We start from the raw sequence: 17,001 nt of genomic DNA, 5'->3' as shown, positions 1-17,001 counted from the left end.
CTTCTCAGAGAGATTATGAAGTAGGGTAGCATCACTTCTGGTCACCACAAATGCTGACTGCAAGAACACGCTGCTCTCTTCCATATCTCACACTAAACTGTAATCCGGATGTTTTTGTTTACAGGATTTTGTACTTTTAAAACATAAAATGCTCGTCCTTAGCCATAGATATGTGTTTTCAAAGATAACAGTACCATCTTGAACTTGCCTATTCAGAAAAAAAATCCCATTAATTCCATAACGTTTACCGCATTTCATCGTATAATAGACACCACAATGTAATAGTCGCACTCAATTTTTGGAGTCTCAAAATTGGTATTTTTGTTTAGCTCACATAATAGTCACATCCTTGCTACATTGTCCCAATGTCCTGTTTGCAGATGAGATGAACAACACACAAGTGTAGCTAGTGGAGGAAAACAGCCTTCTTACTAGTCAAGCTAAGCTTCCCTTTCCATGTGTCTTGCTGCTCTACATAAATACCTCCCCTTTTATGGCATGTTTCAAAATAAGACTCCATCTGAAAATTAGGAAAAACTTCCTGACTGTGAGAGCTGTTCAGCAGTGGAACTCTTTGCCCTGGAGTATGGTGGAGGCTCCTTCTTTGGAGGCTTTTAAACAGAGGCTGGATGGCCATCTGCCAGGGGTGATTTAAATGAGATTTTCCTGCTTCTTGGCAGAGGATTGGACTGGATGGCCCATGAGGTCTCTTCCAACTCTATGATTCTGTGTTTGCTTATGTTTTAGTAGTGCTGTAACCCGCCTTGAACCATGAGGAGAGGCGAGCAAAAAATAAAACTATTATTATTATTATTATTATTATTCGGCAAGGGCACCTCACTCGCCCACCAGCTTGTTGCGCAGAAGCAGATTTTAGCCAGGTCCAATGCAAAAGACACACAGACAAGAGGAAAAAGGAACAGAAAAATTTTAGTCTTATCAGCAGAGGCAAAACATAAACTTGCGGTGTTGCATACTAAATCAAACAGTACAACAAACTTACATAATCCTTGTAAGTAACACAGAATAAGGCTTCTTTGTCTTCATTCAAATGAGAGAGCAAAACATAAACCTTGAGTAAAGAGCTATTCCACCATAGCAAAGAGCATCGCTGTTAGAGCATAGCAGCATTACAACATATTGCATCTTCTTCAGAGTAGCATATTGCTTCTTCAGACTGTGGTCTAAAATCCATACAGTTATACCCCACCGGGTCCAAACATGCTTGATGACCTACATTACCAGCTGCACATAATAATTAACATCATAAGGTTTTTCTTTAACACACACACTTGATCCTGCTACGACTTACTGTAACACCACTCCCGTCAGATGCAGCATTTCATTCCCTTACTTCCCTGCCCACCCTCCTTTCAGACACGACACTTCACTTACTCTTGGACTCAGCCACGCAAAGCCCAATACTGAAAGATGAGTAGGTGCTCGAGTCAGTGAGATAGTGAATGTAGCACCATGCCTGAAAGGTTGGTGGATAGGCAAGTGAATGAGTGAGTGGAGAAGAAAGCCTAGTTAGGCAGCACTTCATTCACTCACTCACTCATCCCCATAGTTCTTCCCATGGCTGAGTCTGAAAACACTGAACATGAAGTGTCAGGCCTGAAAAGGCAGTGAGTGAGTGAATGAATTGCCATACCTGAAAGCAGGCAGGTGACCAAGTGAATGAATAAAATGCCACTTTACTTGCCCGTACGCCCACTCGCCTTTCAGACATGGTACTTCACATACCTGAGTCCAAAAGCACTCAGTGTTTACAGACTCAGCCACATGAAGTGCTGTTCCTAAAAAGCAAGCACGAATGTGGGCGAGTGAATGAAGGGCCATTCCTGAAATGGGGCAGGCGGGTGAGCTAGTGAGTGAAGCGCCCTTGCTGAAATGGAGTGGGTGGACAGGTGAAACTATGTAGTGCAGCAGGACACATGCGTAGGGGAGCCTAGCTAGACTACAGCAAGGATGGCGTCTTTTTTGTACATAAAACTGGCACAATAGTTTTCATGAAGTAATAGTTGCACACACACCCCTCCTTTTCAATTAGTATTTCATGACTATGCAATGAAATACAGCATTCCCAGATCATTGGTATATTTCAGAATAGTAGACATAATATATATGAAAAGAAACCTTGTGAGTTTTGCCATAGTGATCGGTTTTGAGAATGCTTTTACTCTAAATATGTGGAGAAACAGTCACAGGACTTGTCGCCTTGCTCTCCATTGGTGGTCTCATATAATTTTGCTAGGTATGGTTATCTGATTCATGTCTTATTTTTAAAGGACCAACTCTTCAGTCGTACAAACATGGAGAAATAAAATTCCTGAGAATTTTCATTAGGTACATATACGAGGGTTGAATGAAAAGTAATGCCTCCACCTTCATAACTCCTCAACAGATGGCAGTACTGGTATGCGGCAGGTACTGGCTTGTTCAGTAGACTCTCCTCTACAGTTCCATTTTGGCAGGACGCCTTACCATTGAATGGTTGTGTTGTTAAAGTGCAAAGTATGAAACCCTGCACAGACAGTTGGTCAATGAGATTTAAGCAACGTCCAGTCATTGAATTCTTGACAGCAGAAGGTGTCACCCCAAAGGAGATTCATCAGAGAATGCAAGCTGTTTATGGTAATTTGTGCTGATGTGAGTACTATGCATCATTGAGGGAGATTGTTTATAGATGTTGAGGTGGGAACATCTGACTTGCGTGACAAACAAAGAGTTGGACGTCCTGTGACAGCAACCACTGAGTTTCACAAGCAAAAGGTTGACAGATTGATTCAGCACGATTGTCGTATCACTCAAAGAGAAATTTCAAGCATAATCGGCATTTCACAAGAATGTGTGGGTCACATTATTGCATTCTTTGGCTATTGGAAGATCTGTGTACGATGGCTACCCACTACCCAGGATGCTGACGCCTGAAGTGAAAGCACACAGACTTGAAACTTCAGAGACTGGATCTCACCACCATACAACATCCTCCATACAGTCCAGATTTAGCACCATCTGACTTCCATCTGTTCCCGATAATGAAAGAAGATCTGTGAGGACATCATTATGCTTCTGATGAAGATGTTGAGAGAACTGTGAGATGCTGGTTGCGGAAACAGAGTGTCGACTTCTTCCATGACGGCTTCAGAAAACTTGTTCATCGTTGGCAGAAATGTATCCAATTGTCTGGTGATTATGTGGAAAAGTGAATAGTGGTAGTTAAAGAGCAAATTCTAAGGATTATTTCTGCGTTTGATTTATTAAAACCCATCCAAACCCAAGAAACAAAGGTGGAGGCATTACTTTTCATTCAACCCTCGTATGTTATTAAAAGGGGGTGATCAGAAACTATCTGCTTTGTTTTTGCTGTTTGTTTGCTGAGTAGTAAAGAAAAATAAATATATTTTCTTAAAATGTTTAGAAAGAAGTGTTGGCATAAAAACTAGGCACTACCAATACTCCTCAGGGCAATAAAAACCTGGCATAGTTTGCTTCAAAACAACCTATGGCAGCAAAGAAAGTATTGTGCTGGGAGATGTTGAATATCTCTATCCACAGTATCCAAACAGCCAGGTTACACAAGTGTTTACCACCAAGAGAATCCTGGCCTATGACTTTCAGCTTATGAAGCCTCTGCATTACAAAACATACTTATATAATTCTGGCAGATATCTCTTGACTTTCTTATTTGTAGCAAAATCTCTGCATCGGTGGTTCAGCAATAGTTCACACCCAGCATAGTTCACCAATTGCAATAAATGAAATACAGTCTGAGAGCATACTGGAGATGATAAGTGTTTCTGTCTGCTGTGTCCCAAGATTGTAGTGACATTCTATTCCCTTTTCAGAATCGAATTCTATTGAATAGTTAAGTACTTTGATGACGGGTTACTTGGTTGTTGGAATATGTTTTATTATTCATTATGGTATGTGTTTGTATATGTCAGAAGATCAAAAATAAATACGTAAACACAAATAAATAGCATCGTAATGATCTACAAACATGTAAAATAATTATTTTATAAAATATCAGCTCTCTACCCCATAGAGCATAATTTAAAAAGTCAAATCTGTTTTTGTTTTCTGATACTAGGATCTACAAAGTCTATCAGTGATTGAATTTGAACCAGAAATCCTGGAACCAATAGAGTATGAAGACAAAATCCTAAAACAGGATGGCCATCATGCAGAAAAGCCCTTCCAAGCTAGAGAAAGCCATGAACAGGAAACAAAAGGCAAAAGGAAGCAAGAAGATAGACTTATGACTGAGAAAAAAATAGCTGAAACAGAAGTAAAAAGCCATATGGAAAACAAAAGAGTTCAGGGATTCGAGGAAGATCAAGGGCAACAAGAAGGAAAAAAGCAGAAGCTTCAAGAAGAAGAGCCATGTTTAAAAATGGAAGATAGAAAGAGTAAAAAAGAGTCAAAAGAGCACATGGCAGAACATGAGATGCAATGGCACCAAGAACAGGAGGAAGGAAGGAAGAAGGAAGAGAGATCTCAGGAACTAGAGGAACCTATGCACTCAGAATCTGAACATCAGGAACTAGAAGACCAAAAGCAGAGAGAAGTAGAGGCACAAAAACAACATGAAGAACAAAGAAAGCATGAATTGAAGGCACAAAGGCAAAGGAAGGAGCAAAAACAATGTGAAATGGAGGCACAAAGTCAACAGGAAGAGCAAAGAAAACGTGACTTGGAGGCACAAAAACAATGGGAAGAACAAAGACAGCATGAAATAGAGTCACAAAGGAAACAGGAAGAACAACGACAACGGGAACTGAGGGCACAAAGAAAAAAGGAGAAGGAACGACAACGTGAACTGGAGGCACAACAGGAAGAACAAAGGCGGTATGAACTGGAGGCACAAAGGAAACAGGAAGAACAACGACAACGTGAACTGAAGGCACAAAGGAAAAGGGAGAAGGAACGACAACGTGAACTGGAGGCACAACAGGAAGAACAAAGGCGGTATGAACTGGAGGCAAAAAGGAAACAGGAGGAGGAAAGACAACGTGAAATGGAGGCACAAAAGAAACGAGAGGAACAAAGACAACATGAAATGGAAGCACAAAGGAAACAGGAAGAGCAAAGACGAGAGCTGGAGGCACAAATGCAACGGGAAGAACAAAGAAAACGTGAACGAGAGGCACAAATGCAGCGGGAAGAACAAAGACAGCGAGAACTTGAGGCACAAATGCAGCAAGAAGAACAAACAAAACGAGAACTGGAGGCACAAAGACAACACAAAGAGCAAAGACAATGCAAAATGGAGGCAGAAAGACATGAACTGAAGGCACAAAAGGATCAGGAAAAGCAAAATCAGCATGAACTGGAAGCACAAAAGCAATCAGAAGAACAAAGGCAATGTGATATGGAGACCCAAAGCCGACAAGGGAAGCAAAGGCATGGAAAACGAGAAGAAAAAAACCAGTCAGAATTGGAAGATAAACAACAAAAGAGACATCAAGAAATAAAGGAGGGGAAAACTTATGACAAGCTGTCACAGCATGGATGGCAAGACAAGAAACAAGAACAAGAGAAGCAAAAATGGCAAGAAGAAAAAGCAAAGCATCGGGATTCAGAAGGGAAGAGAGGACAAGAGCTGGAAGAAAAAGCACACGAGACAGAGAAGCACGATGAACTGAAGAAACAAGTCCTTCAAGGGCAAAAAACAAGGCAGAAGCCAAAAGAACAAGAACAGACTAGAAATATAGAAGGTGAAGATAGTTTGCAAAAGAAGGGAAGAACCACAAAGGTGGAGAAACAAAAGAGGCCAGAGCAGCAAAAGGAAAATCTGAAGGCAGAGAAAATGAACAGCGATGAACAAACACAACAAGAACCTGAGAAGCATGTTAGATCGGCAAAACATGGTAAATGTGAAGTAACAGAGTCCAAAACACAATTGGACACAAAGAGAACACAGCAGGAAGATTTACTACAAAGGGAACAGGGTCAGAAACCAGAAGAAGCAAAAATACTGAATGTAGAAGGACTGCAGCCACAGGAAAAGACAAAAGAACTGAACAAATTATCCGGATCGCAACTGGACAAAAATCTGAATGCAGAAGAGAAACGTGTGGAAACCATAAAGAAGGCACTTCCACCTAAAGAAGAAGCAAGCCAGCAAAAGTCTGAACAGAAAGACAAGGGGCAGAAGAAAGAAGAAACTCTAAGGCACGGTGAGAGAAGGAACACTGAAACGCAGGAACAAGAAAGGATTCATGGCGAAGAGCTACGATGGCAGGAAGTTGATGCAAGACAGACTATGCCCAGGGGATTCACCTTTCAAGTATCCTCAGGCGAAAAACAAATTATATTTCCGAAAGTTAATCTGAGCCCAGTTAGCCCCATTAAAGAGACACCAACTCCTTCCACTGCAATAGAATCAAAGACTCCCAAGTGTTCACATGATCTTCCAACCTCTTTGTGTGTCCCACATACAGCAATTTTGGTCACTGGAGCACAGCTCTGTGGCACTGCGGTCAACCTCAATCAGATCAAAGATACAGCTTGTAAATCTTTACTTGGCTTAACAGAAGAAAGAAAAATGGCGGATGTGGCTCCAGCAGAAAGTGCTATGAAACAATCTCCTGATGCCAAGCCTAGCAGCAGTAAAATAAAACACACTCAAGATCCACTGGGCAACCAGGACATATTGGCTGAGTGGGCTTCCATTAGGTCAAAAATCCTAAAAAGTGCAGAAAATGGGAAAAGTAATGAGAAAGACAAGGGAAACACTAGCAGACATAGTGATGATTGGACACCTAAAGGACGAACTGCTTCCCACAGTAATTTACGGAAGACTTTGTCTGCAAATGCAAAGTTTTCCATAACTCCAGCATGGCAAAAGTTTTCAGAAGTCTCCAAAACTAATACAGACACTGAGGGTAAGGTTGGCACTGAAGCGGAGAATGCAACAGCAAAAGAATTGGTTCCAACTACTATCAGTGCAAAGCGAGAGAGAGTTCACACTGAGCCACTGATAGATGTAGGGAATGTACCTAGATTGCCTGCGAGTAAAACTGAAGTGCATCATGAGGTGGCAGATAACACGGAGGGTTGTAAGTTTGCCAAAGATCTTCCATCTTTTCTTGTTCCAAGTGGCCCACTAAGTAAAGAAATATCCCAGCCAGAATCCTCTCCGAATATGGAATCTCACCAGAATGTTGCTACAAGAAAATTGGACCGAGTCTCACCAAATGGAGAAGAAAACGTGTCCCCATTTGGTGTAAAATTGAGAAGGACCAACTATTCTTTGCGTTTTCACTATGATCAGCAAGGAGACCAAAAGAAGAAGAAACGGTACAGTGCAGGAGATAGTTTTGATGGCATCCCAACTCCTCTCGTCACCCCAGAGGGTGAACAAGAGCCAAGTAATCTTTTTTCAAAGGCAAGTAAATCTCCTAGCCAAGAGACAAAGGATGCCAGTGTTAGTTCTGGAAAGATCTCCTCATCTAATGTTAATCAAAGCTACAGTACAGCTACACCAGTATCTTTACCAACTAGCGGCCATGTGTCTACAGCTAGTCAAGAGAAATCAGTTTGTATATCACCAGCCCCCAAAAAGCCTGCATTGGCTCCAAAGCCTACCAGCCAAACTCCACCACCATCTCCTCTCGCAAAAATACGCAGGCCTCCTGCAGTCGAATCTTTGGGGCAAAGGGTGGGTAAAGCCGAGCCTGATCCAGCCTGGAGGAAAACTGAAGCTAAAGGGAGTGCTCTGGTTTCACAAGCACCTGAAGGAAACAAGAACGAAGAGGAAGAGTCAAAGGAGAAGAAGTCATTTTTCCCATCCATTACCATGCCATGGAGAGAGAAAACAGAGAAAAAGACAGAGCCACTAAAAAAAGGTAGGCAAACATGCACCTCTGAAAATGTAACTCTATGATGGCATCAGCCTTAAAGTGTTGCATTGTTAGTTTTTTATTATATGCTAGCAATATAGGTGCCATGGTGGTGCAGCGGGCTAAACCACTAAGCTGCAGAACTTGCTGACCATAAGTTGGTGGTTCAAATCCATGGGACAGGGTGAGCTCCCATTGTTAGCCCCAGATTCTGCCAACCTAGCAGTTCAAAATCACTCAAATGTGAGTAGATCAGTAGGTTCTGCTTTGGTGGGAAGGCAACAGCGCTCCATGGAGTCATGCCAGCCACTTGACCTAGGAGGCATCTACAGACAATGCTGGCTCTTCGGCTTAGAAACGGAGATAGTAATCACCCCCCAGAGTCATTCTTGACTAGGCTTAATATCAAGGGAAAGCCTTTACCTTTACATTTACTAGCAACATATTCTTGATACTACATTAGCCCTGATTTCACACATCTGTATGTGTGATGATTTCCATGGATAAAAACAACTGCCAGAATCCTGTATCACCTTAAGTGACTGCATGTATATTTAGCTAAATATAAAGGTGCTAAGAATTCCTGTTAGCAGATTGCAAAGATGCATATCAGGACATTGGAAAGAGTGCCTAATGTACATTGTTTCACACTGTGCATTGGGCATTTTTCTGGCTCTTGTGAGCAGAGTGAGCTTCCTCTGTTAGCCCCAGCTTCTGCCAACCTAGCAGTTTGAAAACATGCAAATGTGAGTAGATCAATAGGTACCACTCTGGTGGGAAGGTAATGGCACTCCATGCAGTCATGCTGGCCACATGACCTTGGAGGTGTCTACGGACAACACCTCCTCTTCGGCTTAGAAATGGAGGTGAGCACCAACCCCCAGAGTCAGACACTGATTTAATGTCAGGGGAAAACCTTTACCTTTTACCTATAGAGCTGATATGTGCAGTAGTTTTCATTCACTTCAGTGATATTCTATGTAAGTCCTCTGCAGAGTTTTTTTGTCTCATTGAAAGGAATGGAGAAACCCTTGCTAGTGAACCATTTTGTGCAACATCGAAGCTTGTGAATGCAAGACTGGTTCATGAACTTTCTGCAGACAACCTGTGTGTGGACGCTCTTTGTTCTATGTGACATTTACAAACTTCAAAATTTGTTCAAATATTCCCAAAATAGCATATAAAATAATTCTAAAATTAAACCCACTCACTTTCCAGAAATAGGCGGAGGTGTTAGTGCACACAGATGCTTGGAGATTAAACTAGTTTTGACATTTCTAGGGCAGCTTAAATTGAGATGTGAGGATGCAAAGCATTGTTAAGAATGCTTTGGAAAAGTTTGCTGCACTGACATCTTCTCTAGAGTTCTTTGTGCAGAAGAATGCAGCCAAACTCAAACTCAAAGTGAATGAGTCACAGCATTTTAAAGGTTCGGTACAGGAACCACATCTGATGTGAACTTATCCAGTTTGCTGAGGCCCTTTCCACACAACTGAATAAATCGCATGTTTTCTGCTTTGAACTGGGATATATGGTAGTGTAGACTCAGACATCCCACTTCAAAGCAAATGATATTCTGGGTTATATGGCTGTGTGGAAGGGTCCTGAGACTAAGAGTGTATAACTTCCCCAAGATCACCCCATAGTAGCCACGTCTCCATTCTACAAATGGAAACCTTTTGTGTTGTCCTCTATCTTCCAGAAAGGCCAGTTCTTCAGAGCAGGCATTCCATAGATGGCTCGAAACTGATGGAAAAGGTTGAATCTGCACAGCCGCTTTGGATCACATTAGCATTGCAGAAGCAGAAGGGTTTTCGAGAGCAGCAAGCGACCCGAGAGGAGAGGAGGCAAGCCAGGGAGGCAAAGCAGGCTGAGAAACTCGCTAAAGAAAATGTAAGTCTATAAAGTAGATTTTTAAAAAGGAAAAAAAAGTAGTATGATATCATGTGAACATTTTGATATTTTTTGCAGTTGTCTTCCGAGTTTTGAAAAGGGTTTAGCATGGTCAATAAAATAATTGAGAAGAGGTTTAACTATTGCTTTTATCAAATAATGTGCAATAAATATATACATACTTGTAGCATCTGTTGTGCCCTAAGAGAAGAACACCAGTCAGAAAAATTCCTGAGTCTTCTTTTCTAAATAAAGCTTCAGTGGAGACACCTTTTCCCCATGGAAACGCTTCCAGGAGTGCATTTTCCATCCTAGGCGTAGATTTCTCTCACTTCCTGTTGTCTCACCCTCATTCTTAACTATGAGTCACTTGGAAGTCGGATGCTTATAACTCAGGGACTGCCTGTAATAGGAATTTTAATGTATTTTTTCAGTTGTATGGTTTTTAAATGATTTTATATATTTATATCTATATTGGGGAGACATTGAGGCAAGTAGTAAGCCAGGAATAAGGATCCAAATAAATGAAGTAGGCACTACTGAGCTCAATGGCTATTTCTCTTCGTGTTAGAAATATATTAATATTGTTAATGCTGTATTTCTCGTTTTCTGCTTTACTTTAGGCCAGCATAAACAGTCAGTCGGATAATAAAAACACCAGCAGGACAAGCACACTACTAAAGCCTGCAGCATCGGAAGAGGAGAAGAAAGAGACAGCTATGAAGAGGCTTGAACGCAGAGAACAGCTGAAAAAATCAAACACTCTTCCTACATCTGTGACAGGTAAAGTTTACAGTTGACAGGTAAAGTTTACAGTTTCCATCACAGTTGTAGCCACTTGGTCATTTGGAGGAATTATGAGAGAGTTGGATCTTAATAACAATTATTATTATTATTATTATTATTATTATTATTATTATTATTATTATTATTATTATCCCATCTCTCCTTTCAGTTCGAGGTGGAGCATAAATACATCTATAAAATCACATATTAAAACATAGTTAAAATGCAATGTTTAGTGTCTCACTGTCCATTTTTGTGCCATCCAACTCCCAGAAGATGGAGTTCTTTCATGCCAGGGACACATGCTTTTCAGCCTGATTATCGTAAAATAATTATTTCCATGGCTACCTACTTTCTCCATACCTCCCTTAGTGGAATTGTGGCACCCTCTGTGGGACAATGACAGTCATAATACTTCGATTTTTCTTACCATTTTTTATGAGCATATCTACTTGTTGTTAGGTGCCTTCAAGTTGTTGCCATTTATGATGACCACGTCATAGAGTTTGCTTGGCAGGATTTGTTCTGAGGTGGTTTGCCATTGCCTTCCTTCCTTTGAGGCTGAATGTGTGACTTGCCTAAGGAAATCCTTTGGGATTTCATACCTCAGTTCTCCCACAGTCCTGGGTCCCATCTATACTGCCATATAATGCAGTTTAACTACATTATGAAACTGCATTATATAGCAGTGTGGATGGGGCCCTAGTCTGACATTCAAACAATAATAATAATAATAATGAGGAGGAGGAGGAGGAGGAGACGATGGAGGGCCTGATTCTGGCAGCCCAAGAACAAGCCATTAGGACAAATGCCATCAAAGCCAGAATTGAAAAGTCGACGATCAGATGAAACAATAGATCACATCCTCAGCTGCTGCAAGAAGATCGCGCAGACAGACTACAAGCAGAGGCATAACACCGTTTCTCAGATGATTCATTGGAACTTGTGCCACAAATACCATCTGCCTGCGACAGACAGAGTTCTGGAGCACAATACTCCTGACCTCACGATCGTGTTAAAAACAAAGTATGGATTGTTCATTTTGCAATCCCAGGTGACAGCAGAATTGAAGAAAAAGAACTGGAAAAGCTGACACAATATGAGGATTTAAAGATCGAACTGCAAAGACTCTGGCACAAGCCAGTTAAGGTGGTCCCAGTGGTGATCGGCACACTGGGCAGTGCCTAAAGACCTTGGCCTGCACTTAAACACAATAGGCGCTGACAAGATTACCATCTGCCAGCTGCAAAAGGCCACCTTACTGGGATCTGCACACATTATTCGCCAATACATCACTTGGGAAGTGTCCTACGTGCGATCCAGTACAACAGCCAGCAGAGTGATCTTGTGTGCTGTGGGCTCATCTTGTTGTGTTTCAAATAATAATCTTTATTTATATACTGTCCTATCTCCCCGAAGGGACTCGGCGTGGCGAAAAGGACTCAGGGTGGTGACCACTATAGACCATATTTTTGAAGTCAGCTAACAAACTGGATATATTCAGATAATTCTTTCCCAGAAGAAGCTTGAATAAGATGCAGCTCATGGTTTGGAAAAAAGAGTAAAAATAAGGGGAAATCCTGCTTTTTTGACCTTTTGAAATGCGTAGGAAATTTTTCCAGTGATATCCATTTTTTCTATATTGCTCTTGGATGCAAATGCTGGCAGATGGTTAGAAAAGCTGCTACAGTAATGAATAATGAACTCGTATAATAAATACACTGTTCCCTCCAGTGCCTTGAAGCCATTAAGTCTCTTGCTTTTGCTGCCTAATTATGACCTCTTTTGTGTGACTCTCCAAATGTGCCTTTTTAAAGTTCAGAGGCTGATTAGCAGATCGAGGAGCAGTAAATTCGGGTGATAAAAGGAGAGTGCAGAGAATTAGTTTTATTTCACAAAAGGGTAATACGTGACGGAGGGCTGAGTAAAACTTTACGTTCATATTATTTACTGCTGCATGGGGGGTGAAGGTAAGTGGTGCGCCTTATCCACATAATAGCCTACTCGCATAAGAAAACCATAAATTAAGAACAATTGCAGAGGGGATGGATTAAGCACCATCAGCTGCATTTTTTTTTCAGGATTGAGCTCTTTTCTCTCTGCCCCAGAGTGTGGTGGAGGCTCCTTCTTAGGAAGCTTTTAAACAGAGGCTGGATGGCCATCTGTCAGGGATGATGTAAATGCAATATTCCTGCTTCTTGGCAGGGGGTTGGACTGGAAGGCCCATGAGGTCTCTTCCTACTCTTTGATTCTATGATTCTATGAAAATAGGGCTACTGAGGGCCTTCCAGACTGGCCCTATATCCCAGGATTTGATCTCAGGTTTTCTGTTTAACCCAGATTATCTGGCAGTGTGGACTCATATAATGCGGTTTAAAGTGGAAAACCTGGTATCGGATCCTGGGATATAGGACCTGTCTGGAAGGGCTCTGAGTTAAGTAATTCTGACCCAATTTGGAAGCAATCTCTAACCAAGAGTTCTGTGATGTATTTCTGATTGATTCCACTGACTTTCATAAGAACCTACCTCTTTCCCCTAAATACCTGCTCTTGCTGCAGTTTTTAATGCAGATTTTTGACATCATGTAGAGGACGTACTGGAAAGATATCCTCACCCCATTGCCATTGGCCTGAATCCTACTGCATTGTTTCTTAGAGACAATTAAAATAATACAAAAAATGCTTTCAGTGCAAAAAAAGTATCCAGTCAAGTGCCTTCCACACTGCTACTATATCATAGGATCTGATCTCAGATTACTGTATATACAGAGTATAAGATTAGTTTTTCGACCCTTTTTTTAGGCTGAAAATGCCCCACTCAGCTTATACTCGGGTGAGAGTCCTGGCAGGAAGGCATGGGGCTAAAAGGAGGGCTTCTTTCAGTCCCATCCCTTCCTGCCAGGATCTTTACCACTCTACACAGTAACCCAGCTCTCCTCCTCTCTTTCACAGCACGCACCTTTCACTCCTCTCTCGCACAGCATGCATCGTCCTCTCCTCTCTCAGCGCCAATCTTTCTCACTTTATTCATATACCCACAGCATTTCTCCCAAAATGTATAGTTAAAATAAACTATGGTGATTATTGGAAGGATATGTATGCACATTTACATTGAAGAAGGTTAGAATAATGATTTAGTCAGAGTTGGACAATCTTACCTTAAATTACAGTTTTATGAAAATACTAGCTGTACCAGCCAGGTGTTGCTGTGGCCAACCTTTCCTCCCTCTTTCTCTTCTTTCTCTACTTCCCTCCCTCTTTCCTTCCTTTTTCTTTCTTTCTTTCTCTTTCTCTTTCCTCCCCCCCCCCTTTTTTCTTTCCCTTCTTCTTTCTCCCCTTTCTTCCTTCTCTACCTATTCTTGGACTGCAACTCCCAGCAGTCCTCCTGATGGATCTATTTACCTTCCTACCTATCTCTGTCTAATCTATCTATTTGGAAGATTGCTGGGAGTTGCAGTCCAGGAATAGGAATTGGAAATATGTAAGTATTGGGATGCTCCCAAAGAAATCCAAAGAGAAGAAAGCTTGTAGCTTGGAAGCAGTGGATTTGGATCATCCTCCTCTCCTAAAGGGCCTGGTCTAGGGGATGCTAGGAGCTGTAGTCCAGAAGAGAGTGTGGGTATGCAATCGTGTGTTGTGTTTGCCAGGGGGAGCCTTTTTTGCGCATGCACTGTAGCATCTTTTTGATTTTTTGGCTTTTTAAGTCCCTTCTGCAGTGTTTTTCAGTGTTTTTATGAGTGATGGTCACTTGTTGGCCTGATAGGTGTATTTTGTCCAAATCTGGTGTCAATATGTCCAGTAGTTTTTGAGTTGTGTTAATCCCACAAACAAACATTACATTTTTATTTATATAGATTCAAAAACATATCCAACAATGCCTCAATTAATGTAATTTTATTGGTATCTATTTTTATTTGGAAATTTGCCAGTAGCTGCTGCATTTCCCACCCTCGGCTTATACTTGAGTCAATAAGTTTTCCCAGATTTTTGTGGTAAAATTAGGTGCCTCACCTTATATTCAGGTCGGCTTATACTTGAGTATATAAGGTATCTTCTTATCTCACATTATCTGGCAGTAGAGACTCATATAACTCAATTTAAAGCAGATAATCTGGGATCAGATCTTGGGATATAGGGCAATATCGAAGGGGCCTTACACTCCCTATCTTTGTGGATACATTCCCATAAAACTAGTTATTTGAATCCATGGATATGACTGAACACTATTACTCTACCTGAGTTTTGGTGACAGCATGCCTTAGAGCACAGGTCCTCAAACTTTTTCAGCTGTAAGAGCTCCACGGAACACCCTTTGAGAACCGCTGTCTTAGGCCCCTTCTATAAAATCCAGATTACCTGCTTTGAACTGTATTATATGGTAGTGTAGACTCACTACCATATAACTCTGTGGTAACTTCTAGAGCAGTGGTTCTTATCCTATGGGTCCCCAGGTGTTTTGGTCTACAACTCTCGGAAATCCCAGCCAGTTTACCAGCTGTTAGGATTTCTGGGTGTTGAAGGCCAAAACATCTGGGGACCCACAGGTTGAGAACCATTGTTCTAGGGGAGCATACACACAGCATTACCTGGAAGATCTGTCAAATTACTTAAGAGACCAATTTTCCCCTGTGTGAGTGAAACAGCAAATATGGGTTCTGTAGCTATGGGGCTCTTATTGTACAACATAGTACTGTTTTTAAATTCATGATCTTTAATCAACCCTTTTCTCCTATCTCAAGAGGCAGAGGTAAAGTTTCTGTGTTTGTCCTCTTTTGAGCAAGGTTTGAAGAGCTTTTCCCAGGGCACGGCTGAAGAGAATTGAATGCACAATTTGGATTTCTAACTGGAGGGGGGTTCTACCCACTCTATTCCCTTGATAACAATTTTTCAGGTTAGAAGTGGGAGTAATCCAGACATGCAATTTTGCTGTCTTAATTACTTTGTCCTTATTGGACTGGAGTCATGAGTTGATCTCTTACATTAAGCAGCTAGAGCTTAATGCTCTGCCCACACAGTGCTGTGCTCTCCACCCTGCAAGGGGCTCCAACGGCTGCTTACTAGTGGGGAGGGGGAGCAGTTCAGATATTTATTTGAAAGCATCTGTCTTGGTTTGGAGGAGGAAGGCACAAGGGTGCACTCAGAGAGGAAATTGCCTTTTCCTTCTACTCAGAGCTCAGACCAGGTGCATCTTCACTGTCTAGTTCTCCCTTCACCACCAACACACAGCAGCAGCAGTGACCCTCTCCTGGGCCTTGCACATTGGGGCCAATGTTATGTGCACATCGGTGTAGGAATATTTGGTATCAATCTATATCAAGCAGAGTGCAGCATAGCCAGCACAATATGAGCTTGTGGTAGAAAATGGGAGAGAAGTAGTGTTCCTTCACTTATCGCAGGGGTTATGTTCCAGGACCACCTGCAATAAGTGAAAAACCATGAAGTAGGGATACCCCCCCCTTCCCTCCTCACCCTCTTTACCTTTCTCATCCTCCTCCTTGTCACTGCCTGGGCTTCTTGCCGCTGCTTGGGCCCTACGATTGAGGAGGCGGCAAAGGTGTTGCGGGGCCCGATCGGCAGCAAGAGGGCCCGGCAGCGACGAGGAGCAGGAAGAGGAAGGTAAAGAAGGCAAGGAAGGAAGAAGGCCGCCCCCTTGGCCTCTTTACCTTCCTCTTCCTCCTCGTCACCGCCTGGGCCTCTTGCCGCTGCGATTGAGGCAGCAAAGGTGTCGCGGGACCCATTCGGCAGCAAGAGGGCCCAGCAGCGACGAGGAGCAGGAAGAGGAAGATAAAGAGGGCGAGGAAGGAAGAAGACTGTCCCTCGCCCTCTTTACCTTCCTCTTCCTCCTCCTTGTCGCCGCCTGGGCATTTTGCCACTGCTTGGGCCCTTCAATTGAGGAGGCGGCGGTGGTGTCACGGGGCCCAAGCTGTGGCATGAGGCCCAGGCAGCGATGAGGAGGAAGAGCAAGGTAAAGAGAGCAAGGGGGCGGCTCTTCTTTCCTTCTCGCTACAGTTTCCCTTGCTACTTAAATTTATATATATACAGTGAAATAGCGAGTCCGCAGTAAGTGAACCACGAAGTAACGAGGGAACATTGTACTCAGGATACTCTCGTAATACTTAGAAGTACATTTATTGTTTCAGAAAGGGAAGTGGAATAGACAAAAGAAGGTACCCATATTTTGTAGAAGAGCCCCTAAAGCCGATTCTTACGTGTGAATATATAGCTCCTGAGGAATGAACAGGGAAGTGAAACAAAAGGAAGGCATGCTCTCTAGAACTCTCTCTGTTGCAAAGTATAAAAGAAAAAGAATCACAAGGATTGCTCTCAAACTATGTTTCCTTTGCCCTATGCACACTATGTCTGGGCGCAGTCCTTTGGATTTTTGTTGAGCAGGCAGTTCTCTCCAACCTCTTTGCTTTTCTAATGTATTAGAATGTCATTAAAAGGACTGTGCACATTTAGAAGAATGTCT

At 42.2% G+C, this 17,001-nt stretch overlaps 1 protein-coding gene across 3 annotated transcripts in view; it reads left to right on the top strand.

Moving 5' to 3' along the window:
- CRACD (capping protein inhibiting regulator of actin dynamics) overlaps positions 1–17,001 on the top strand; it is a 177,412-nt gene that overhangs the window by 155,910 nt on the left and 4,501 nt on the right. For all 3 annotated transcript variants that reach the window (XM_067468757.1, XM_060778544.2, XM_060778545.2), the window contains 3 exons: positions 4,097–7,856; positions 9,553–9,743; positions 10,367–10,526. In XM_067468757.1, coding sequence (XP_067324858.1) covers positions 4,097–7,856; positions 9,553–9,743; positions 10,367–10,526 — 4,111 coding nt within the window. The remainder of the gene's footprint in view (positions 1–4,096; positions 7,857–9,552; positions 9,744–10,366; positions 10,527–17,001) is intronic.

Source organism: Anolis sagrei, chromosome 5, assembly GCF_037176765.1.
Source record: "Anolis sagrei isolate rAnoSag1 chromosome 5, rAnoSag1.mat, whole genome shotgun sequence".
In the NCBI taxonomy this organism is placed as follows: Eukaryota; Metazoa; Chordata; class Lepidosauria; order Squamata; family Dactyloidae; genus Anolis; species Anolis sagrei.
This window is presented reverse-complemented; position numbering and strand designations above follow the sequence as displayed.